At 35.9% G+C, this 27,416-nt stretch overlaps 1 protein-coding gene and 1 long non-coding RNA gene across 2 annotated transcripts in view; both read right to left on the bottom strand.

Moving 5' to 3' along the window:
- NMBR (neuromedin B receptor) overlaps positions 1–26,925 on the bottom strand; it is an 82,195-nt gene extending 55,270 nt beyond the window's left edge. Inside the window, 1 exon segment of the mRNA XM_082475056.1 lies at positions 306–26,925. Coding sequence (XP_082331182.1) covers positions 306–763 — 458 coding nt within the window. The 5' untranslated portion in view covers positions 764–26,925.
- Positions 1–27,416, bottom strand: part of LOC309667006 — a 1,642,277-nt gene that overhangs the window by 1,380,164 nt on the left and 234,697 nt on the right. The gene's annotated exons all lie outside the window — the stretch shown is intronic.

Below are 27,416 nucleotides of genomic sequence, written 5' to 3'. Positions count from 1 at the left end.
TTTCTGTGAAATGGATAATAAAGATTCCTAGAGTGTGTGGAGGGCAGGGGAAGGCTAGGCTATGCAATTTTAAAACTACTTTTAAACTAATGCAATTTTAATTATTTTTAAAATAATGATTTTCTTATATATTTTTCAAGCGTCACATCAGTCAATTTTAACTCCTTTTACTCTAATTCCCAGATACAGTCTCTCTCTTCTCCCTTCCTCCTCCCAGCCCTTCCTTTCTCCCTCCTCTCCCCAGGTACACTCCCTGCCCCTCTCCACTGCTTTTCTAGGCCACCCACCGTTACCTATGCCCTTACCTGTCGGCGCTGAGGGCAGTGAGAGTGAACACGGACACCCCCACGGAGGTGAGCTGGATCACCGGGATGAGTTTGCAGCCCACCTTCCCGAACATCCACTCGTCAAAGAAGTAGCGGGAAGCATCCACAGGGACGCAGGTGAGCAGCAGCAGCGCGTCCCCAGCGGCCAGGTTAGAGATGAAGATGTTGGGGACGCTCCTCATGGCGCTGTTGGTGATGAAGATCCTCACCAGCAGGATGTTGCCCAGCAAGCCCACTGTGATGATGAGCAGGTAGAGGGACGGGATCACGCAGCGGATCACGAACTCCGCAGTGGTCCCGTCCGGGGCGGGTAGGAAATCCCTTTCGGAGACCTCTGGAACGAAACCGCTCTGATTCACGCCCGCGGTCCAGGAGAGGTTGGAAAGAGACTCGGGGGGCATGGTCTCTTTCCCGGGTGAGTCCGCTGGAGTTTTCATGCACCCAGGTGCCCTGAAAAGTGCAACGCACTCTTGGGCTCAGTGGAGTTCCCTCTTGCCAAGTTCACCTCCCGCGGGGATCGCGTCACACACCGCCTTGTCCCGAGGAGGACCGGGCCGGGTGAGAAGGCTGTCCGCAGGCTCCAGCCCTTCACCTTTAGAAGGGGCACGCACATTGGCTCCTGCTGGCTCCGAATTTAAAAAAAAAAAAAAGAAGTTGAGTCTTTGTTCCAGTCCTCAATGGTTTGTTCTCGCTTATAGATAGCGGAGAACAGCCTTTCTGTGAACAAAGGTTTATCCCTCTGGAATTAATTAAAATACCTGCCAGACCTTTCTCGGGGAGGGGAGGACGTCATCCTGTCGCTGTCCAGCGAACCGCCGCTGAAACGCTAGGAACTAGCGTGGGGCGGCTGGCACTTTGCTGGTCCCACAGCTTTGCTCTTGTTTCTGCAGTTCCTGCTGTATTGTGTGGGATTGGAGGGGCTCTGAGTCCTCTCTCGCACACTGCCTCCCTATATAGATCTATTCTTACCCGCCTCCGAGTAGGAGGCGCCCCAGACAGAAGTCTGTGAACCTCTAAAGATTTGGGGGCTGAGCTGGTGAGTCCCTGAGGCTCTTGCACTGAAGTTAGGAAAGAAAAGGAGTGACAAAAGAGGAAGTAAATGAATGGAATTCCCTCCCTACTTTTCTTCCTTGATCCACTTTTCTCACCCCAAGTATAGAAACTTTCCTACTGCTGGCATATTATTTTTTAACTTACAGTTTATTGAAATATAGCATGCATAAGGTACACAATTCTTAAATGTAAGTTCAGTCTAACCACCATTCAGAATCTACAAGCTAACCACTATCCCCTAATGTCACCACTATTATTCTGCTTTTTATCATCTAAAGTTAGTTTGCCTGCTTTTGAACATCATATAAATGAAACCATAAAATGTTTAATCTGTGTCCAGCTTCTTTTACTCAACATTATATCTGTGAGATCCACTCACATTTTTGTGTGTAGTATTTTTCATTGCTGTATACTATTCCAGTATAAATATACCACTGCTCGGGTATCCCTTCTAATGTTGATTGACATTTGGATTCTTTATAGCTTTAGCTAATTTGAATAATGTTTCTGTAAATATCCATGTGCCTGTCTTCTGGTGCATATTGGAATTCCAGACGTGGATTTACTAGGTCACAATGATTATGTTAAACTTGAGCAGAAATTAACAATTTTTCAAAGTGAATTCCAAGCTTTTTTCTTTTGGAAACTTGCTTGACAATACCTATTAAGGCTGAACATATGCATGTCTATGACCGAGCAATGCCACCCCTAAGTATATACTCAATATATATCTGATACATTGTTTTAAATAGAATGTCCCTAAGAACAAAATAACTCTCCAAATTAACACCATTTGAGTCTAATATAAACCTCTCAGGAGTGGCACAGTTCTGAAGTTAGCCAAATACACTATTTACATTAGGAAAAAACATCTGGCTAATTCTTGGTTAAAGGATAAAATTGTATGATAAAAAGAAAATTGGTCAAGGACTACCTACAATGATCTAGTCATAAGCTGATGAAAAGTGCCAAGCCATTTGTAAAATTTAAGTAATTTTTTCAGATATTGCTGACCAAGAACAGCATTTAATTATCATAGTTTAATTAGACAAGGTAAACATTTGCATTGTAATCAATTTTATGTTTTTCTAACACAATTACAAGTGTTAATTATACTCTTCTTGGATTTCATTACTTATAATAGTCTGTTATTGAGGTTGGCTAAATAGAATGCTTATACATTTGAATATGTGTTAATGAACTTTATATATCATAGATATCAAGGCAATTAATATTACATATAAGTTGAAAATGTCTCTAGGAATTTTACCTTCAAAGTTATTTAAGTTTTCACTTTTAGCATCCAATCTCATTATGCAAAGTAAATTAACTACAAAGCAATCTTCTAAATTCTGAAATCTCTCAGCCTTTCAAACTGCAACTATACATTTTAACCTATTTTATATGAAAACATATTTTAGTCTAAATTGCTGTATGCATAGCTGTATTCTCTTCTGATTGTGTCTGGATGATGCTAAGGATTTAGATAAGAAAAATGTCTAGTCTAAAACTGGATTAATAAATATCCAATTGCCTAGCATTGTAGAAATAAGGCATCTGAATTACTGATATTTTCCATTTCAAGTGAATCCATATGCATTTACTGAAAGGCTTGGGCTCATAGGAGTGGAGAGTATAATAAATGTGTTAATAATGATGGCATTCCTGATATTTAATAAAATATGTTATAAAGTTATTGTCACTATGTATGTGTTATTTAGACACATCACCAAGTTACATATAGGTACACGTGTTGTCACATTTGTATAGAATCAATATACATCAGAGATAAATATCTATTGAAGGAACAAACTTTTTTTTGAAATCAATGTGTCATACACTACATTAGATTCCTTAGTATCATGTCTAATTTAACATTTATAAATATTCTATGAAGTAGGTATTTGAATCTTAATTTTGCATATGAGACAATCAAAACTCATAGAGACAAGATAACTTTCTTAATTTTATAAAGACATCAGAAAAACTGCATTTTAAAGCTTATTATATTTGACTTCAAAGTCTATTGTATCTCACTGTTCCCAGAGAATAAAAGTGCCTGGGAAAATGTGATTTCTATATAATTGAAGGATATATTTTTAGTACTAAGGCATTCAATGTTTATAAAATATACATTATACATTTCATTGCCTTAAACTGAACAAATGCTTTTCAGAACTATATATAAACATTTCTTGCTGTTTCAAATTCATGCAAATAAGTTGGAAACCACAACCAAAAATAAGGACAAAATCAGTAAATTTAAACTAAGCCAATAATAGCACAGATAATATAATAAGTAGATAAAGACATTAAAAATGTTAGCAAAACCTTATTTCATTTTGAAGAGGAAGAGGAAAGCATTAGCATGTAAGGAGAGACATGGAGCATATAAAAATAAATATATTGAATTTATATTGAGATAAAAACAATGTCTGTGATGAAAAATAAACTTTACAGGATTAACAGCAGATCAAACACTGGAGAAGAAAAGGTAGAGAATTTGATAATATAGTAAGAGGAGCTATCTGAAATGAAATACAGAGGGAAAAAGACTGAAAATAATGAACAGAGTATCAGCACACTATATCTGTAACTAGGTCGCTGAAGGAAAGAAAGGAAAAGATTTTTAAGTATTTGAAGAAAAAATGGCCCCAAATTTTTCAAATTTGAAGAAAGCAAATCCCAGGCAGAAGAAGCATGAAGAAAACTCTACCAAGATTGAAAACTAGAAGCTTTCCCACTAAGGTCAGGAGCAAGGAAAGGGTGTCCTCCTTCACCACTTTTATCCAACATTGTACTGCAAGTTCTAGGACTGCAATAGGGAAAAAAAAGAAAATGAAAGGTATACTGATTAAGAAGGAAGAAATAAAACACTCCTTGTTAGGGAATGACATGATTGTCTATGTAGAAAATCCAAAAAAATCAACAACAACAACAAAAAGAGCTCCTGCAACTAATAAGCAATTACAGCAAGGTTGCAGAATATAAGGTTAATTTATAAAAGTCGATTGCTTTCTTATATACCAGCAATAAGCAAGTGGAATTTGAAATTAAAAACACAATACCATTGACACTAGCACCCACCAAAATAAAATACTTAGGTATAAATCTGACAAAATATGTACCAGATCTGAGATTATTAAAGCAGATGAATCCATTGGGAACCTAACTGGGCTCAGATACTGCAGATCACATTACTTGCAATCAAGGTGGCCTATGGGAGACCCACAGGCACACACAAGTAAAGGTATATTTAGGGGTAACCACTCCCACATGAGTTTGTCTTGGGAAATGGAAAATTTTTCTGTGCAAATGAGTTTCCTAATTTCACTCAGGCAGTTACAATACAATGGATACAACATATATGGTAGATAAAACAAAACTGGACAACCAGGTCAAAAAGATCATTAGGGGAAATGAGACTAGGCATAGGTAAATCAACACAAACAGAATTCACCTTTAATGCAAAGAGTCATTCAGAGGATAAAACCTTCTTGCAAGAGTATGGTGCCCCATGATATCTTATTCTAGGGAGAAGGCAAATGAGAGTAAGCTTCTTAGTCTGGTAAAGAAGCTTTAACTAAATTTCTTCCAAAGGGAAGAAATGTTAAGAAAATGTGAATGAACAAAATGGTAGGAAGGAGCTTGTACTCTGAATCAAAAAGAGCTGTTAGATATATTACTACAAATAGAAGCAGGAGTAGCCCAGGATGGGAGGACAATGTCTAGAATGGCAGTGCAAAGAGTCCACAGACATTCTCCCAAGTGAAACAACTATAATTGGTGAAAATTATAAGTAAACATATATAATCATTTAATGTCTCTAGAAATTGTCCAAAGTACATACAGCAACTGAAGAAATATTATTCAAAATTATCTACTAAATCTAAGTGAAAACATCCAAAGTCTGACATCTGAGACTCGATCCTCTTTTTCTATCCCCCACACTGTTAGCTCTGCATGACAAAAACTCCTCTCTGTGTGGGTGCAACACGAACACAAGACTCCTTCTGCCCCCAGCAGAGAAACCAATCATTAAGCACCATGAAGAACCATGGTAATGTGATATCACACACACATGAAAAAGACAATTCTCCAGAAACCAAACTTAAAGTCATGGAATATTATGATCTAACTGATAAAGAATTCAAGATATAATAAAATAAAATAATTTTATTCAGGAATAAAATTAATGAACAGAAGGAATACTTTATCAAAGAGATTGAAAGTCTAAAAACAAACCAAACAGAAATTCTGGAGTTGAAGAACTCAATAAATGAGATGAAAAACACATTAGAAAACATTGGAAATAGAGAAGATCATATGATAGAGAGTATTAGTGAGCTCGAAGATAGAAATATAGAAATGAGACAAGTAGAAGAGGAGACACAATTAAGATGTTAAAAAATGAAGAAATTCTATGACAGTTATCTGACTCCATTAGGAAGGGCAATGCTAGAATAATGGGTATCCCAGAAGGAGAAAAGAGGGAGAAGAGAGCAGAGAGTTTATGTAAAGAAATAAAATCAGAGAACTTCTCAAACCTGGGGAAGGAAATGAATATACAAGTCCATGGAACTAAGAGAACATCGAATTACCTAAAAGCAAAAAGGTCTTCTCCAAGACACATAATATTAAAGCTGTCAAAAGTTAGTGACAAAGAAAGAATTTTAAAAGCAGCCAAGGAAAAAAGAATGGTAATCTACAGAGGAACCTCCATTAAGCTATCAGCAGATTTTTTCAGCAGAAACTTTACAGGCCAGGAGAGAGTGGAATGACACACTCAAAATATTGAAAGTATTGAAAGATAAACACTCTCAGCCGGGAATACTCCACACAGCTAAATTATACTTAAGATATGAAGGAGAAATAAAGGATTTCCTAGACAAACAAAAGTTGAGGGAGTTCATCAACACTAGACTTGCCTTACAGGAAATAATGAAAGAAGCTCTTCTATCTGAAACAAAAAGGGAAAAGCACATAAAACTTTGAGTAAGATGATAAATAGACATACAGAAAAAATGCAACTCTGTATTGGAATAGGTTGTTAAAAACTTAATTGTAGAACAACGGTTAAAGGGAAAAAAGCAGTGAAAGTACGATAACTACTTCAATTTGGTAACAAACTCACAACAAGAAAAGGGAAAATTTGAGACAAAAAAATCAAAAATGGGGAAGAGGAAAAGGATGGAACCCATATAGGCAAATGAAGATAAGATGCCATCAGCAGAAAAAGGACTATTTTATCTATGAGACAGTTTACACAAACCTCATGGTAACCACAAAATGTAAATCTAGAACAGAGACACAAAACATAAAAAAAGAAGAAAATGGGACTTCCCTAGCAGTCCAGTGGTTAAGATTCCATGCTCCCAATGCAGGGGGCACAGGTTTGATCCCTTGTCGGGGAACTAAATTCCCACATGCCACACAGTGCAGCCAAAAAAAAAAAAAAAGAGGAAACTGAAAAAAAAATTATAGAAAACCACCAAACTAAAATGGCAGAATAAAAAAGAAGGAAAAAGAAATAATAGAAATAGATAATAACCAGAAAAAAAGATAAAATGGCAGTATTAATTCACATTTATCAATAATCACCCTATATGTAAATAGATTGAATTCACTAATCAAAATATACAAAATGACTAGATAGATTAAAAGACAAGACTCAACTATATGCTGAATCCAGGAAACTCATCTCAGCTCTAAAAAAGAAATATAGACTCAAAGTGAAAAGATGGTAGATGATACCCCAAGCAAATCATAGCCATAAAAAAGCAATTATAGCCTACTTTATCAGACTAAATACACTTCCAGCCAAAAAAGGTAACAAGAGACAAAGAAGGACATTATATCATGATAAAGGGGACAATTCATCAAGAAGACATTATTGTTATTAATATATATGGACATAACATAGGGGCACTAAAATGTAGAAAGCAATTATTAACAAACCTAAAGAGAGGAATTGACAGCAACACAATAACAGTAGAGAAAATAGTAGGGGACTTTAACACCCCACTTGCATCAATAGATAGATCATCCAGACAGAAAGTCAATAAGGAAACAGCAGCCTTATATAAAACATTACACCAAATGGATTTGATACACTACAGAACATTCCATCCAAATGCAGCAGAATACAGATTCTCCACAAATGCACATGAAACAGTCTCAAGGATAGACCAAATGTTGGGAGACAAAACAAGTTTTAATAAATTTAAGAAGATTGACTTGAGAAAGAAAAACGAAGCTGGAGGAATCAGGTTCCTTGACTTCAGACTATACTACAAAGCTACAGTAATCAAGACAGTATGGTACTGGCACAAAACCAGAAATATAGATCAATGGAACAGGATATAAAGCCCAGAGATAAACCCATGCACATATGGTCACCTTATCTTTGATAAAGGAGACAAGAATATACAATGGAGAAAAGAGAGCCTCTTCAATAAGTGGTGCTGGGAAAACTAGACAGCTACATGTAAAAGAATGAAATTAGAACACTCCCTAACACCATACACAAAAATAAACTCAAAATGGATTAAAGACCTAAATGTAAGGCCAGACACTATTAAACTCTTAGAGGAAAACACAGGCAGAACACTCTATGACATACATCGCAGCAAGATCCTTTTCAACCCACCTCCTAGAGAAATGGAAATAAAAACAAAAGTAAACAAATGGGACCTAATGAAACTTAAAAGCTTTTGCACAGCAAAGGAAACCATAAACAAGATGAAAAGACAACCCTCAGAATGGGAGAACATATTTGCAAATGAAGCAACTGACAAAGGATTAATCTCCAAAGTTTACAAGCAGCTCATGCAGCTCAATATCAAAAAAACAAACAACCCAATCCAAAAATAGGCAGAAGACCTAAATAGACATTTCTCCAAAGAAGATATACAGATTGCCAACAAACACATGAAAGAATGCTCAACATCATTAATCATTAGAGAAATGCAAATCAAAACTACAATGAGATATCATCTCACACAGGTCAGAATGGCCATCATCAAAAAATCTACAAACAATAAATGTTGGAGAGGGTGTGGAGAAAAGGGAACACTCATACACTGTTGGTGGGAAAGTAAATTGATACAGCCACTATGGAGAACAGTATGGAGGTTCCTTAAAAAACTAAAAATAGAATTACCATACCACCCAGCAATCCCACTACTGGGCATATACCCTGAGAAAACTATAATTCAAAAAGAGTCATGTACCACAATGTTCATTGCCGCTCTATTTACAATAGCCAGGACGTGGAACCAACCGAAGTGTCCATCAACAGATGAATGGATAAAGAAGATGTGGCACATATATACAATGGAATATTACTCAGCTATAAAAAGAAACGAAATTGAGTTATTTGTAGTGAGGTGGATGGACCTAGAGTCTCTCCTACAGAGTGAAGTAAGTCAGAAAGAGAAAAACAAATACTGTATGCTAACACATATATATGGAATCTAAAAAAAAAAAAAAAAATGGTCATGAAGAACCTAGGGGCAAGACGGGAATAAAGATGCAGACCTACTAGAGAATGGACTTGAGGACATGGGGAGGGGGAAGGGTAAGTGGGACAAAGTGAGAGAATGGTAGTGTATATACAGACATATATACACTACCAAATGTAAAATAGATAGTGGGAAGCAGTCGCATAGCACAGGGAGATCAGCTCGGTGCTTTGTGACCAGCTAGAAGGGGGGGATAGTGAGGGTGGGAGGGAGGGAGATGCAAGAGGGAAGAGGTATGAGGATATATGTATATGTATAACTGATTCACTTTGTTATAAAGCAGAAACTAACACACCAGTGTAAAGCAATTTACTCCAATAAAAACGTTTTAAAAAAAACCAAAAACAAATGTACCAAGTAAAAATTTGCAAACTATATAAATAAATAAATAAATTTAAGAAGATTGAAATCATAGCAAGCATCTTTTCTGATCACAGTGGTATGAAACTAGAAATCAACTACAAGAAGAAAGCCAGAGAAACCACAAATATGTGGAGACTAAACAACATGCTACTGAACAACCATTGGGTCAATAAAGACATCAAAGGAGAAATTTTTAAAATGCCTGAAGACAAATAAAAATGAAAATACAACCTACCAAAATCTATGAGATTCAGTAAAAGTGATCCTAAGAGGGAAGTTTATCCTACTTCAAGAAACAAGAAAAATTTCATATAAAAACAATCTAACCTTACACAAAAGGAACTAGAAAAAGAAGCACAAATAAAGCCCAAAATCAGTAGAAGGAAAAAAATAATAAAGATCAAAGCAGAAATAAATGAAATAGAGACTAAAAAGATGATAGAGAAGATCCATGAAACTAAGATCTGGTTCTTTGGAAAGAAACAAAGTTGACAAACCTTTAGGTAGACTCACTAAGAAAAGAAGAGAGAAGTTTCAGATAAATCAGAAAGCATTTATAGCCTACTAAATCAGAAATGGAAGAAGAGAAATAACAACACATACCACAGAAATACAAAGGATTATAAGAATATATTATGAAGAGCTATATGCCAATAAATTGGACAACCTAGAAGAAATAGAAAATTCTTAGAACCATACAACCTTCCAAGACTGAACCATGAAAAAATAGAATACCTGAATAGAGCAACCTCTAGTAAGGAGATTGAAACAGTGATCAAAGCCTCCCAAAAAAACAAAACTCCAGGACCAGATGGATTCACAGGTGAAGTCTACCAAGCATTCAAAGATTTAATAACTAGCTGTCCTTCTCAAACACTTCCAAAAAATTGAAGAGAAGAGAACATTTCTCAACTCATTTTACGAGGTCAACATTACCTTGATACCAAAACTAGACAAGGACGACACACAAAAAGAAAACTACAAGCCAATATCTCTGGTGAACATAGATGCAAAAGTCCTCAACAAGATATTAAAAGGATCATACACCATAATCAAGTGGGATTTATCCCAGGGATGCAAGAATGATTTAATATCTCCAATAAATCAACATAATACACCACATTAGCAAATTGAAGAATAAAAATCATATGACCATCTCAATAGATGCAAAAAATCTTTTGACAAAAGTCAATATCCATTTATGATAACTCTCAAAAAAGAAGGTATAGAGGAAACATTCTTCAACATAATAAGGGCCATATATGACAAACCCACAGCTAACATCATATTCAACAGTGAGAAGGTAAAAGTATTTCCTCTAGGATCAAGAATGAGACAAAAATGCCCACTCTTGACACTCTTATTCAACATAGTATTGGAAGTCCTAGCCAGAGCAATTAGGCAAGAAAAAGGAATAAAAGGCATCCAAATTGGAAAGGAAGGACTAAAACTATCACTATTTGCTAGTGTCTTGATTTTATATATAGAAAAATCCTAAAGATGCCACCAAAAACCGTTAAAAATGATAAGCAAATACAGTAAAGCTTCAGGGTACCAAATCAGTATAAAAAAATATGTTGCATTTCTATACACTAACAATGAACTAGCAGAAAGAGGAATTAAGAAAACAATCCCATTTACAATTGCATCAAAAATAATAAAATACCCAGGAACAAATCTAACCAAGGAGGTGAAACACCTGTACACTAAAAACTATAAGACATTGTCGAAAGAAATTGAAGAAGACAGAAATAAATGGAAAGATAGTCTATGCTCATGTTGAAAGAATTAATGTTGTTAAAATTTCCACATTGCCTTAAGCAATCTACAGATTCAATACAATCCCTATCAAAAACCCAACAATATTTTTTTCACAGAAATGGAAAAAAAAAATCCTAAAATTTATATGGAACCACAAAAGACCCCAAATAGCCAAAGCAATCTTGAGAAAAAAGAACAAAGCTGGAGGTATCACACACCTTAATTTCAAACTATATTACAAAGCTATAGTAATCAAAACAGCATAGTATTGGCAGAAAAACAGACACACTGATAAGTGGAACAGAATTTAGAGCCCAGAAATAAACCCACACATATATGGACAATTAATTTATGACAAAGGAGCAAAGAACACACAATGGAGAAAGGACCATCTCTTTAACAAGTAGTGTTGGGGGACTTCCCTGGTGGCTCAATGGTTAAGAATCTGCCTGCCAATGCAGGGGACAAGAGTTCGAGCTCTGGTCTGGGAAGATCCCACATGCCACAGAGCAACTAAGTCTGTGCACCACAACTACTGAGCCTGCACTCTAGAGTCCGCGAGCCACAGCTACTGAGCCTGAGTGTCACAACTCCTGAAGCCCATGCACCCTAGAGCCCGCATGCCACAACTACTGAAGCCTGCCCACTCTAGGGCCCGTGTGCCACAACTACTGAGCCCCTGTGCTGCAACTACTGAAGCCCATGTGCCTAGAGCTTGTGCTCTGCAACAAGAGAAGCCACCTCAATGAGAAGCCCGTGTATCACAATGAAGAGTGACTCCCACTCGCCACAACTAGAGAAAGCCCGCTTGCAGCAACAAAGACCCAAAGCAGCCAAAAAAAAAAAAAAAAATAGAATTGGGGAAAACTGGACAGCTACATGCAAAAGAGTGAAAATAGACCACTGTCTCACACAATACATAAAAATCAATTCAAAATGGATTAAAGACGTGAATGTAAAGACTGAAACCATAAAACTCCTAGAAGAAAACATGGGCAATACATTCTCTGACATCAGTCTTAGCAATATCTCTGTGGATACGTCTCCTCAGGCAGGGAAACAAAAGCAGAAATAAACAAATGGGACATCAAACTAAAAAGCTTCTTCACAGCAAAGGAAACAATCAACAAAACAAAACGACAATCTACAAAATGGGAGAAGATATTTGTAAATCATACATCTGATAATGGGTTAATATATATAAACAACTCATACACCTCAACAACAACAACAAAAAATCTGATCTAAAAATGGGCCAAGAACCTAAATAGACATTTTTTCCAAAGAAGACATGCAGATGGCCAACAGGCACATGAAAAGATGTTCAACATCACTAATTATTAGGGAAACGTGAATCAAAACCACAATGGGATATCTCCTCATGCCCGTTGGAATGGCTATTACCAAAAAGGCAAAAGGAGAGGATGTGTAGAAAAGGGAGCCCTCATATATTATAAGTGGGAATGTACATTGAAGTAGCCACCATGGAAAACAATATGGAGGTTCCTCAAAAAATTAAGAATAGAACTCCCATATGATCCACCTATTTATCTGAAGAATATGAAAACACTAATTCAAAAAGATATAGGCACCCTTATGTTCATCATGAACATTATTTATAATAGCCAAGTTATGAAAACAATCTAAGTGTCCATATTTGAATAAACGGATAAAGAAAATGTGGTATATATACAATGGAATACTACTCAGCCATAAAGAAGATGAAATCTTGCCATTTATGACAAAACAGATGGACCTTGAGGATATCATGCTAAGTGAAATAAGTCAGACAGAGAAAGACAAATACAGTATTATTTCACTCATATGTGGTCTATTTTTTAAAATAAAATAGATGAACAAACCAAACCAAACAAAAACAAACTCATAAATACAGAGAACAGAGTAGTAGTTACCAGAGGAGAAAGGGGAGGGGGGTGTTTGAGGAGAGGGCAAAATGGGTAAAGGGGTCAACTGTATGGTGATAGATGGAAACTAAGCTTTTAGTGGTAAGCATGCTGTAGTGTATACAGAAGTCAAAATATAATGTTGTACACATGAAACTTACATAATGTTATAAACCAATGCTACCTCAATTTTTTAGAAGTTTGTTCTTTGTTCTTTGAAGAGATCAACAAAATTGAAAAAAGTTTAGCTAGACTACCAAGAAAAAAAGAGAGAAGACCCAAATTACCAAAATCAGATATGAAAGAGTGGCATCACTTTGGTGTTTTACAGAACACAATCAAGAAAGTGGAGTGACAATCCACAGGATGGAATTTATAAATCATATATCTGAAAAAGGACTTATATCTTGAAAATATAAAGAGCCATTACAACTCAATAATAAAAAGATAAATAACCCAATTTAGAAATGTACAATGGATCCAAATAGACATTTTTCTAAAGAAGATATATAATTGATCAATCAGCACATGAAAAGATGCTCAACATCATTAATCATCAGGGAAATGCAAATCAAAACCACAATGAAATACCACGCCAAACTCACTAGGTTAACTATAATAAAAAATAAAGACGGGGAGTTCCCTGGTGGTCCAGTGGTTAGGACTATGTGCTCTCACTGCCAAGGGCCCAGGTTCAATCCCCGGTCGGGGAGCTAAGATACTACAAGCCATGTGGCGTGGCCAATAAATAAATAAATAAATAAATAAATAAATAAATAAATAAAGACAAAAACAAGTTATGACAAGGATGTGGAGAAATTCAAACCCTTAGAGAAATGAAAAATGGTGCATTCACTGTAGAAAACACTCTGGCTGTTCCTCAAAAGATTACATAAAGTACCATATTACCCAGCAATTCTACTCCTAAGCATAGACCCAAGAGAACTGAAAACAAATGTTACACAAACCTATACACAAATTATCTTAGCTTTATTCATAAGAGCCAAAAGGTAGAAACAACTCAAATGTCTATCAACTAATGAATAGATAAATAAAACGTAATATAGCCATACAATGGTATTCCTATACTGCATTAAGGAATCAAGTACTGATACATGCCACAATGCAGATGAAGCCTGAAAATATCAATACTAGGCTCGGTAAAGAAGCTAATCACAAAGACCACATAACGCATGATTCCATTTACATAAAATGGAATTTATGAAATTTATATGAAATGTTGAGAATGGGCAAACCTACAGAGATGGAAAGTACTTTAGCAGTTGCCTAGGACTGTTGGGAGTTGGGAAGAAATGGGGGGAAATGCTAACAGCTATGGACTTGTTTGGAGGGGATACAATATTTTTAAATTAATTGTGGTAATGGTTACAGAACTGTGAATATATCAGAAACCATTTAATGGTACACTTTAAGTGGGTGAAAGGCATGGTCTGTGAATTATATATCACTAAAGATTTTAAGAAGAAGAAAGAAAAGGAGGAAGAGAAGGAGGAGGAGACTCATTAAGCTTATTGTGTTTCTTGTTTCATCCATTTAGGGAAAATCTATGAACCCTCTGAATTATGGAAGTTTCTAAATGGGGAATATAATTCACATCAGTCTCCTTGACAGTTTTGGTTTCATGGGTAGATCAAAATAAGTCATACCCCATTGCTGACCTTGTGGGGACTGGAAATATTTTACTTTTCTCTCAGATTATCCCATTGAGAAATTGCTTGGCTGTTTTAGAAGACCCTTCCCATTGGGAAAGTACTTCAACTCAGTCCTGTAAAATGATAAAAGATCTGTGGTTATGCCACAAAATACTTGTATCCTGAACTCACCCATGTATGTCTTTTGGTTTACACCACCGTATGCAGCAAAACCTGGTACCTGGGAAGAGGTCATTTCTGTTGGGAAGGAGCAATGAATACAACCATTATAATTTCTGATTTGTAGATTAAAACAAAAAAATTAAATAATTTTCCTAATGAGAAAATTTTGCTTTGGTTGTATAATAAGGTGATTTCTATGAGTTTTCCAGTTAATGTTACTTGTAAAAAAATTAACTAGACTGCCACTTATGTAGCAGTGTCTTCACCTTAGTCATTCAGAAGAAACTTCTTTGAAATAGTTTTATCCACCTGTTGGTTTCAAACAGGATTCACAAAAATGTGAAAAAGATCATTTTATGCTAATTAGGACATAGAATTGGGATGAGATTGGATATTAATGAAAAAGTTGAAGATTGAAAAACTTAGGGTACCAGAAACGTCAGTAACTAATCTGTGTAGAAATACGACTTCAAAGAATATGCATTAATATGCTCTTAGTAAACTCCACTGAAACTCCCCATTTAAGATGAAGTTCTTTCTCTCTTGGTGGGATATTTCTCAAATAACTTGCTCAGGAACCATCAAGGCATTACCTAACACACGAGGAAATGAGATTTGTACAGCTTAATTATTAAATTGACAAAGTAAGCAAATACTTCAATTCTTTCTAACTTAATGATATTTTCTTATTCTAAAAAGCCCATTTAATTATCACAGTACATTAGGTTTTCATTCTCAATGCTCAGTAGAGCCACAAAACGAAACAAAAAAATTCCAAATTGGAAAACTTGGCCTGAATGTGAAACTGGTAAATAATCTGCTAGGTGTCTTTCAAAAATAGGCAGGATTATAGTTTCTTGGGAGTTAGTAGCTCCCAAGAATTTCATTTGAATTCTGAATTTTGTGCTTAAAGGAATCGCCACAATGTGATTCAACGTTTTCCCCTCTTGCAGCATGTGACTGGAAAGTAGTTCATACAGGCAAACAACTTGACTTAGTTTTCAGTAGAAGGTGCTTTATTTTTTTCAAATATTCTGAAGTAAACATGAAAGAATAAATATTATCTTCAAATTCAATATAAGGTAAGAATTGAATAAATCTCGAAAATCATTGGATGTGGCATCAGCACTCCTCAAATAAGAGACAGGATGACTAGCATGTCTTTATCCCCTAAATTCTTATTACTAAACTATAACGTATCTTCATGGGCAATAGGAGTTGACAATTCAATATTTTGTGTCTCATTAGCTCCACCTACTGAGTGCTGGTCACATTTCAGAAACAGTTACAAGTAAATGCAAAAGGAACCAAATCAAAGTAACAGAAGGATGACAATAGAATGATTGTATCTCAGCATTTCTTTTAATCCACGCTATTTGAATAGACATGCAGTAACCAGAGCAGTGACCGTCAGGTCAAAAAAAAAAAGAATTATCTTTAAATTTCATTTATATAAGTATGACACTTAATTTGATTAAAATATTTGACAAAAGCAAATATTAAGCCATACCAGCCTTACTCATCAGAATTATAATAAAAATTATATAAAAAATACATGTGAAAAATCTTTGCAAACCACAAAACACTAAAAAATTTAAAACATTCTATACAATTTAACCCATAATGGAATGCCATTTTCAGTTTTAATTTTTTTCAAAAAACTTTAAAATGCTACCACTGAACTTATGATCTAAGCTAGGCTGTTACTTTAACTTTGATTAATTAAAAACTTTGGGAAAGCTGAAATATTTCACTGGAAAGAGATTTTCCATATTTGATGTTTAAACCCCTTTCTGGTATTTTCTCATATCTAAAAATAAAAGGGGGGTATTTTTATAGCCTAAAGTCATATTTTATTTTTCAGTTTTGAAAATGCATTGAATCATACACACTGAACATGGTGTATTAAGACTCAATTGATGAAAATGGAGTGGTAATTCAAACTTCTGACTTCGCTGAAACAACTGAAAGAGTCAGGAAGCACATGAAGAACTCAAAGTGGTTAAGTATCAAGTTTATTGATATTCAACTGTTGGTAAGTCTTATAAAACAGAGTGGTTCTATTTGGAAAGAGTTCTTCTCACAAACTTTACCTCTTTTACCACCTTCCTGGAAATCTTGTCTGAAGTAATAAAATAACAATAAATAATAAAATAATAACTAATAATAAAATTAAAATTAAATAATTCCATATATCTGATTAAATACATTCATTACATGTTTTTTTCCTACCATATGCATAATGCAGGTAGAACACCAGGACTGAGGAATCAAACAATGCTCCCATTACATGTTTTCTCGTCCACAGTCTCCAATCGTATAATGAGCAGCTTACTAAATTTGAAAGCATCTAAATATCTGTAAACATTTAAATATTTGCCACTTTTCCCTGAAATTTCAATTTTGTCTGAACATTTCCTTTTCACGTAGAGCCTCTGATGTTTTGAAAATATAAACATAGACAAAATATTGAAGTCACTAGTAGTCTCCAAATGCAAATACATGAATGTTTAGCAGAAATCTTCCTTTGGCCCAATTCCTTCCTACATTCACATTTTCCTGGCTGTAAACCTCTGGTGATGCCCCAGAGGTTTCTCAGCATGAAGAGCCCAATTATGAAATAGGCAAAACTCCGCTCAAAGCTTATACATGCAGTTACAAAGTGCTCTGGAGAGGTTAAAAAACTGATAAGAATTTGGTCCACTGAATATAACCTGCAGTGATATTGCTAGAGAAGACAAGAATTTGAATGCATGTAGGTTGGAAAAATAAATTACCTCGTTGCCTTGAAGGCAATCTCCTTGGGTCAAGGCTAAGACCTTTTTCTTTGGTGTTGTGTGGAGAATTATCTCTATCACTTTTTTTTCTCCACGTAACTAGGTGGTTTGTGGTCAGTAATCTGCTATTTTTTCACAAATTGTCTTTCGAAAAATGGAAAGGGTTCTCTTTAGTTGAATGGGAATGATTGATCATGATAACAAATGTCTTTCTCAAAATCCATCATGACTTTAAATCAAGGTCAGGGTATGAATAGGACTTCTACCTTCCTCATATTTATTTTCTCTCTCTAGGTTTGTATGTCAGTCTGTGTCTAGCTAATGTCAACAGCAGAAGAAAATAACATCATGCTTCAAGAAATGCAGTCTTGTTAATACTTATTTAAGAGGTACTGACTTGCTAATGATCATCAGAAAACATTTCAGTCAAAAAAACAAAAATGTACTTGTGTCTACAAATACATTTAATTTCCATAGCAGAAACTTTAATTCAAGGAGAAAATAGACTAGTCCTGAGACTAAGGATGGTGGCACAAAACATAATATTTGCAAAGGTGAGTACAACTTACTGATTAGGGTTTCTATGCCAAACAACTTGCTAGACAGTTTACATTCATTATCTCATGTCGTATTCTTACCAACACTATGAACTCCATATTATTATGCTTGTTTTACCAGGAAGAAAACTAAATTTAGAGAGGTAAACTAACATATCTAAGGTCATCCAGCTAGACAGTGACAGAAGAGAGAACTGAAGTCTAGCGAATCTCCATTCACTAGGAAAAATGCATCATGGCAAGGAGCTACATGTGATAGGATTAAGAAGTACTTTTTTCTAATTCACTTAGAATCAGAGTCAGCTCACCCAGCTATGCGCCTGTGGGACTGTCTGCCCAAATTGAGTGAGTTTTTCTCATTTATACAAAAATGTCCAGGGATCTAGTACCAGCCCCGTGTGGTGGCAAATGTTCTAGAACTTCAGGGAGAAGTTTGCTTTTAGCTCAGTTGATCAGAAATAGGATCATACACATAAAATTTAAACTTAGCCTGAAAAAAAGTATAGAATTTTAACTAGGAAGATGAAGAGTGGGAAGGTAAAGCAGGACATTTTTTGGAAAATGCAAAGGATCCACCCATTGTTCTGTGTATTCTCTTAATCTCACAGAAACATATACCTACCCAAACACATACACCCACACCCACACAAAAAGAAATCTTCAGCCTACAATTACTATAGGAAGCTGTACATAGAATATTTGGCTCAAAGGGAGTGTGTAGCATTATTAAAACCTTGTTTGAATGCAGATAAAGTTCTTCAAGGGGTTCTATTTTTAGAACATTTTATGAAGAACTCATGCTCAAACAGTACTTTCACTAACAGTCTTCAAATTCTAGAAGGTTGTTGATGCTTTTGAGTTGTGACACAGCAGGAATCAGGGGAAGGTCTCTATATCATATCTGTGATACCACTTGATTCCAAATTACTCTGTCTACCAACTCCAGGGTCTTGCTTTTTCACAAGATCTCCTTGTGTCATTTGACAATTGATAAGCAATTTTCAGCCAGGTGTGACTTAGGCATTCTTTTATTTTCTTATCCATCAAATCTCCATTCATAACTGTTACATATCTCAATAGATTTAAGATCTATTGGCATAAAATCATTTTTCAGATTATTATTATTGTAAATTTTATCCAGTGAGGCAAATAACCCCATAATTATTTTCTTTGTTGTTAACATAATTGCTTTAAACAAATTAACTTATAAAATCATCATTAGAAACCTGCCACCTCACCCAAAGTAAGTTGCCTTACATACATTTTATAGATAAAAAGTGTTATTAGGAACTTGCAGCCCATAAACTGATCTTAACTTGTTTGTATCTCACAAACATAAATGATGGGACTGGTTTCCATTCGTTGCAGCGTACAAGGATCTTGTGATGATAAGGTCACTAAAGGTCTCTAGACATTCACAAAACCTTTCACTACATCTTGAAAAGTATGTACCCTGAACATATAAAGCTGGATAAATCATTCCTTCTAAAACTATCAGAGACTATGTGATGGTTTTAGTTCATCTGACTCATAAAACTCGAATAATTATAGTCAGTAGCATATTTATATAATCATCTCACATATGGTTTCATATTTTACCAGCTCCAGTACATTTGCATCCTGAGATCTATATTAACATTTTAAAGGTAAATTAGCATATCCTAATACTTAATAAGTAGGAATTCATAGAAAAATGGACGTTAAAATTTTCTTCTAAAAGGGAGAAAATATGGTTTATATATTAGGTGTTCATAGCAGGGAAAGGCATTAATCAGCTTTCAAAAGCTAAATTTGTCTCAAGCTCATTATTATTCAAAGCAATGAATTTTCCCTGGTAACATGTCACAAAGGGAATAAAGAATGGAAGTTCTAATGATAGCGCAGCAATTTAGCACAGGGTTTTAATTCAGTAATCTGGAGTTTATGCACATAAGACTGATTATATGCACCAAAGTTTGATTCTACAAGCATTTCATAAATTAAAGGAATGCTATGTATTTCAACAATGCAAAATATGATTCAGTATATACTGAAATTAATAAACAGTTGGAGTATACTGCTTTGCCAAATATAAAAGAATCATTACTTTTCTCCACACTAAAGCATGCAACAAAAGCACTTACAATTTCTCATTGTGTCCAACATTGGAAAATTACAGCAAATTGATCACTTATAGAACCTATACTGATGAAAATCAGGGTGAAATCAAGGATAAGCACTGACAAATGAGTAATATTAAGATTGGGCTTCTGAGTTTGACTCTATAGCAAATAATTTCACAAAAACCATTGACTGTCAGATGTTTAGTTCCCTGCAGATACTTGGTTCACAGAAAATAATTTAATAAAACTGAGCATGAACGAATTTTAAAATTTAGTATTTCTCAGGAAGATGAGTAAAGCCTCCAATCAATAAATCTAAAGGGTCCCGTTACAGCGCCATAATGCTCACTAACTCCTTTGGTATTGAAGTAATTTGAAATAATATGAAAACTTGGGCATGTTAAAGGTATATGCTAATACACTCATATTTGTAGTCATCACTAAGTTATTACTAAGAATATTAATCCTGTGCACATAGCCAACCCTAATACCTAAGTTTCTCATTTGCTAATGGCAATTTGTAATAACTTCAGATAAGAGCCCTCCAAAGTCAGGTCTATTGATGCAGATTGTCTCATATTGGGAGAATCTGTTAATTGAAGAATTACACTAACACACCTTCAGGTTTATCTAGGAATCACTTTTAAGAGAAATGGCCATGTCTGAAAATCTTTTGGAATATGTGGACTATGCAAAAAGTGTCAGGAAGCATGGAAGTTTTGGGGAAGTTAATGTGAATCTGAGAGTTAAGAAATATTCCATCTTCCAGCACATCTGAAAGATAAACACCTCAGCTACCTAGAGCTATCTTTTTTCTTTTTTTCCAAAAGCGACTGTGCAAGTTGGTCTAATTATTGCCTCTCTTTCTGCACTTTCTCCATATCCTTCCTTCCTTCCTCTTTAAGATTGAAATGTATTCAGGAACACATGTATTATAAAGGTTTCCAATTTAAAAAGAAAAAACATTTCCAGATTCACTTGGGTGGCTGAAGGTTGTGTTTAAGAACCACAGGGAAGGAAGGCATAGGAAACCATCTTAGCAGATGTTCAGTAACTCTTGATCTCCGTACTCCTGATTCAGAGGCCTATGTCTGGTCTCAGAGAGAGCCAGAGCAATGGATCATCTGTACGCCAAATTACCATTCTCTCACTTGGGTATGTCTCATATTCATGCCCCCCAAGTGTCTTAGATTGGGTTTCACAAGAATGGACTTTGAGATGATGACATGTGTGCAGAAGGTTTATTGAAGAGTGCTCTCAGGAATTGACACTGTAAGGAAATGAGGAAAGTAGGACTGAGCAGATGAAGAAACACTGGCCATGTGGTTGCAACTGAAGTCTCCATCAATCCCAAGGGTTGCTCCAGAGCTGGAATGGCCCTTTAGAGTTGTTCTGAAATGGGATGGGAGCAGGCCTTTTAGCTCTGCATCAGCCAGTTTCTGGCCACATATCCTTTCCCTCTGGGAGGGGACACAAGCTTGGGTGAGGCATTTCCCTGCAATGCAGGGCTGTGTTCAGTGAAGAATATATGCATTGCCACCAGCCAATATTCCCAGCAGCAGGGGTGTGGTGCAAAGGCAAAGCGCCATAGCGTTCACCACCCCAAGAAGAGAGCTCTGACTCAATCAGGTTACTTCCACTAAATAAGAACACGTCATTAGGCATGGCCTTCTCTACCATACCTACTCATGGCCAGTTTCAGCTGGTGCCCTAAGAGCTTGTTCGGTCTGTTGAAGCCAAGTAAACTGGCCTGCTTTCACCCAAAACATAAAGCAAGGACTCTAGCAAAATGGGTACTTAAATATTTATAGACTCATCTTCAGTACAACTTCTCAATAACAATCACATCAACAACAATAATAAAATAGTATTTTATGTTAATTGGGTACATACAGTGCTAGGTACCATGTTAAATACTGCAATTTAATCTATCTTACTTAATCTTAATAGCAACCCTATGAGATGTGTACTGTTATTTTTATATTACAGATGGAAAATTGAAACCTAGAAAAAAAACCTGACAAATGTATTTAATATCACATGACTGATAAGTCATGCAACTTAGGGTTTCACACTCCATCATTGTAAGAACTTTACTAAACTATCTACACAACTTGACTTATTACTAACCATATACTACTTGACACTTGAAAAGAACTCTGTTGACTTCTTAATTTTAAATGTAAAGTTAGATCTACTGTGTTACAAAGATTGCAAAATTGACATTATACTTATTCAAAGCTCATATGATCTTAACTCTTCGGAACATTGTCAAGAACCATGAAACCAGTGTAAAAGTTTTTATGTTCTGGTAGAAATGGAGTAATGAGGATTGGGTATTCTTTTCTGCTTTCTTCATAACAACAACTAGAAAACTGGATCAAAAAAGGTAACCATCATTGTAAAATATGAGACAGCCATTGGAAAACAAGCAGCACAGGACTATAATCACCGAGAAGAGGGAAGCAAACCACGGGAGCCTTGAACACAAGAACTTATTTCCTCGAGGCAGTTTTCAGGCCACTGGTCAGGAAGCGGAAACCCTAATAGAGCCCAAAGTCCTCCCTGAATTTAGGAACCAGAGGCAGCATCTGAGGAGGCAGAGATGGCTAGAATTTGGAGGGCAGCGTACTACCGAGGTGGGAGCTAAACAGAGAGAACTTCAGAAATCTGCAGGGGGTTCCACTTAAGGCTTTGACTGAGTACTGATCTGCTTATGCATGAGAAGAAACTTCCCATGGCTAGAGAAAGAACCACCCACTAAGATTTAAAGTACAAGCCGGGCTGAGAGTAATTTGTGTCCCCACAGGAGAGTGGAAAGACCTTGTAAATCAATGTGTACCCTGTAGAATACTTAGAAACATATTATTTGAGTTGTGAGCCTAAATACGCCATATACTACAAGTTAATCTAAACTCAGCTTTGCAATGCTTTGATCAGGCCTCAAGGGTATCCAACTGATTCCGGTGACCTACCTGCATGCCAGACAAATTCTAAGACTATTGAAAGGATGACAATACAATACAGCAACCAACAAGTCAGGCATCCAGTATTAAAAATTATCAGTTATATAAATACCAGGAAAATATAACCCATAATGAGGAGAAAATCAATCATTAAAAAGAGACATAAAAATGACAGAAATGATGGAACTAGAAAATAAGGACATTAAACAGCTATTAAAATATACTCCATCCTCAACATCATTCATCATCAGGGAAATGCAAATCATAACCAGAAATGAGAAGTCACCTCACACCTGTTAGAAGGACCATCATAAAAAGACAAGAAATAACAAGTTTTGGCAAGGATGTGGAGAAAAGGGAACGCCTGTGCACTGTTGGTGGGAAAATTGGTGCAGCCTCTATGGAAAACAGTATGGAAGTTCTTCAGGAAATTAAAAATAGAACTACCACGTGATCCAGCAATTTCACATCTGGGTATTTATCTGAAGGAAACAAAAACACTAACTTGAAAAGATATATGCACCCTTATGTTCATTGCATCTGTGTTTACAATAGCCGAACATGGAAACAACCTAAGTGTCTATCAGTGGATGAATGAATAAAGAAAATGCAGAATATATATGCAATGGAAAATTATTCAGCCATAAAAAAAGACGGAAATCTTGCAATTTGTAACATGGATGGACCTTGAGGGCATTACACTAAGTGAAATAAGTCACTGAGAAAGACAAATATGATATGATCTCACTTATAACTGGAATCTAAATTTTTTTTAAAAAACTGAATTCATAGATACAGAAAACAGATTGCTAGTTGCCAGAAGTGGGACATGGGGGGTAAGTGAAATGGGTGAATGGGGTCAAAATGTACAAATTTCCAGTTATAAAATAAACAAGTCATGGGGGTTTAATGTACAGAATGGTGACTGTAGTTAATAATAATGTATTGTATATCTGAAAGTGGCTACGCCAGTAAATCTCAAAAGTTCTCATCACAACAGAAAAAAATTTGTAACTATGTGTGGTGATGGATGTTGACTAGACTTGCTGTGGTGATCATTTCACAATATACAAAAATATCAAACCACTCTGCTATATGCCTGAAACTAAAATAATGCAATGTTATTTGTCAATTAAGACAAAAAGTGAAATAAATATATACTCCATCTACATTTACAAAGGTAGAGAAAAATATGAACATGATGCTCAGAGAAATGGAAGATTAAAAAAAGACCCAAATTAAACCTCTACAACAGGGCTTCCCTGGTGGTGCAGTGATTAAGAATCCGCCTGCCAATGCAGGGGACACGGGTTCAATCCCTGATCCGGGGAGATCCCACATGCCACGGAGCAACTAAGCCCGTGCTCCACAACTACTGAGCCTGCGCTCTAGAGCCCGCGAGCCACAACTACTGAAGCCCGCGCACCAAAAGCCCGTGCTCCGCAACAAGAGAAGCCACTGCAATGAGAAGGCCGCACACCGCAACGAAGAGTAGCCCCCGCTCGCCACAACTAGAGAAAGCCCATGCACAGCAACAAAGACCCAACACAGCCAAAAAGAAATAAAATAAAGTAAAATAAATACATTAAAAAAACAAACAAACCTCTAGAGCAGGGTTGGCACTGGAAAGATTGGCAATTTTTTTCTTAAAGGGTCAGATAGTAAATATTTGGGGCTTATGGGCAATATGATCTTTATTGCAAACATTCAACTCTCACGAAAGCAACCACAGACAACACATAAATGAATGAGCATGACTACACTGCACTAAAACCTTATTTTACAAAAGGAGTGGGCTGACCCATGGACAATAAATAGTTCACTGACCCCTGTCCTAGAGATAAAAATATCAGAAATGAAAAATGCCCTGAATAGGATTAGCTTCAGATAAGATTCTGTACAAGATCAGGGAAATTAACATAGTGACTATTCACAATGAAACACCATGAGAACAATGATTTATAGAGAGAATCAGGTATGTTTGGCAACATATCAAGCAGTCTTGATATATACACATATTCTTAGTCCCAGAACAAGAGGTGAAGGAGAAAGGAAAAATATTTGAAGAAATAATGGCTGATTTTTTTTCCAAATGTGTTGAAAACAAATCTATAGATACAGAGAGCTCAACAAATTCCAAGCAAATGAAGAAACTGAGGTTTAGAGTTGTTAGGTAATTTTGCCAATGTATTTTCATTACAAGCTATGATTCAAATTCATGTTTGCTGTTTAAAGAACCCAAGTTTTTACTTATTTGGTAGGCTTCCTCTCAAACTTGATAGAATGACTCTAGTCTCCATAATAAGAGCAAAGATCATATTTATTGAGAAGCCAAATATGCATCAAGCACTGTGCTTCATGTTATCGCCTATATTCTCTCATCTAATTACAGTATCTCTATTAGATAAGAATAATTTTCCCCATTTTACAGATGGAAAAACTAAAACTCACAGTTAAGACAGAATGTTTAAATAACAACCAGTAATGGTAGAAAAAGACATGAACTCAGGTCTTCTGGATTTACAGGCTGTGTTCTCCTATAGAGCTTGGCTATATGGATGGAGTATCTGAAAAAAGAAGTAAAGCATACGTATTATATAACTAGAAACCATGTAGTTTAGGAATATTTAAAATACAAACTCATTGATAAAGATGGAAAACAAGGCCTTCAGTTTAACCATTAGGTCAAGTAATTACTGGCATCATAAAAATTATTGACAATAAATCTCAGAGCTAGTACAATAGCTCCAAGTATGGTTATAAGACTTAGAATCAAAAAACAAAAAACAAAAACATAGATTGTGAAATTATTTACCAATCATAGAATCCAGTCTTTTCATTTTGGAGAAATGGAAACACACCCCAGAAGGTTAAATAACTTGCCTAAAATAACATCATTGGTTACTGACCCTTTATTCTAAGCCATCCCCAATTGCATTCCAGAAAATACAAATTATTCATGCAGAAGGACAAACCCAATTTTGGCAGGTCAGAGATTTCAATGAGATGTGAATTGGTTAAGGATTGTGATTTATGAATTGAGGCAGCTATCCAGACTGCCTTATCTCAGCTGTCCTTCTGTGAAACACGCTCTTGTGAGCACCTAAATTGACCTCTATTCCATCCCATTCAACAGTCATTGGATAGCTCATGTGGAGGGGGGTAAATACTGTAACAGTGCAAAACTTATATAGAGATCATTTCTTCATGTTTGCCAGATATAAAATAAGCCAAGATAGTTTACGACACTACTCTGAAGGATTTAATATGTCATGCCTCATTTTAAGCAAGTTCTCAGCAGTATACACATCAACTACATGCATGTATACAAATGTACATATGTACATACGACACAAGCACACATGCTTTTATGTAAGCCCCATGAAGGCAGGGGCCACAACGTTCTTACATATTACCAATACCTTACACAGCAGTTGATACTGTAGGTGCTCAATATTTATTGTATGAATGAGAAAAATGGGTGAAAAAGCACAAACACATAGAAAAGCATACATCTAGAGCAATACATATAACTCAATTTTAAAGTACTAATTCAGAGCAGATTATTAAATAGTAATAATAAATAACATATGGATTGATTTTCATGTGTAAGCTGTCATGAATAATGCTTTTCTACACTTTTAATTTATTCAATACTGTCTGGGGTTCTGCACAGAATCAAAGGTTTATCCCCCTTCCGGGTTAGACCACAAAGGTCTTAAATGTTTTTAATCTCAGAAATTTTAGGACATCAAGAATATCTGGGGTTTCCCTGGTGGCGCAGTGGTTGAGAATCTGCCTGCCAATGCAGGGGACATGGGTTCGAGCCCTGGTCTGGGAAGATCCCACATGCCGCGGAGCAACTAGGCCCGTGAGCCGCAATTACTGAGCCTGCGCGTCTGGAGCCTGTGCTCCGCAACAAGAGAGGCCACGATGGTGAGAGGCCCGCGCACCGCGATGAAGAGTGGCCCCCACTTGCCGCGACTAGAGAAAGCCCTCGCACAGAAACAAAGACCCAACACAGCCATAAATAAATAAATAAATAAATAAATAAATAAATAAATAAATAAAAAATTAAAAAAAAAAAAAAAAAAAGAATATCTGTCAAAGATTATATGTGACTTTAGATTAGTACTGGAAGATAACAGCGATCAATAAATGCCAGCAATTTGTGTGTATGTGTATAGTAGTAGTAGCAGCAGTAGTAGTGCTAAATCTGAGCTTGCCTTCACCCCTCTATCTGAAGTTA

This window comes from Balaenoptera physalus (assembly GCF_965194825.1).
Source record: "Balaenoptera physalus genome assembly, chromosome: 9".
Lineage (NCBI taxonomy): Eukaryota > Metazoa > Chordata > Mammalia > Artiodactyla > Balaenopteridae > Balaenoptera > Balaenoptera physalus.
This window is presented reverse-complemented; position numbering and strand designations above follow the sequence as displayed.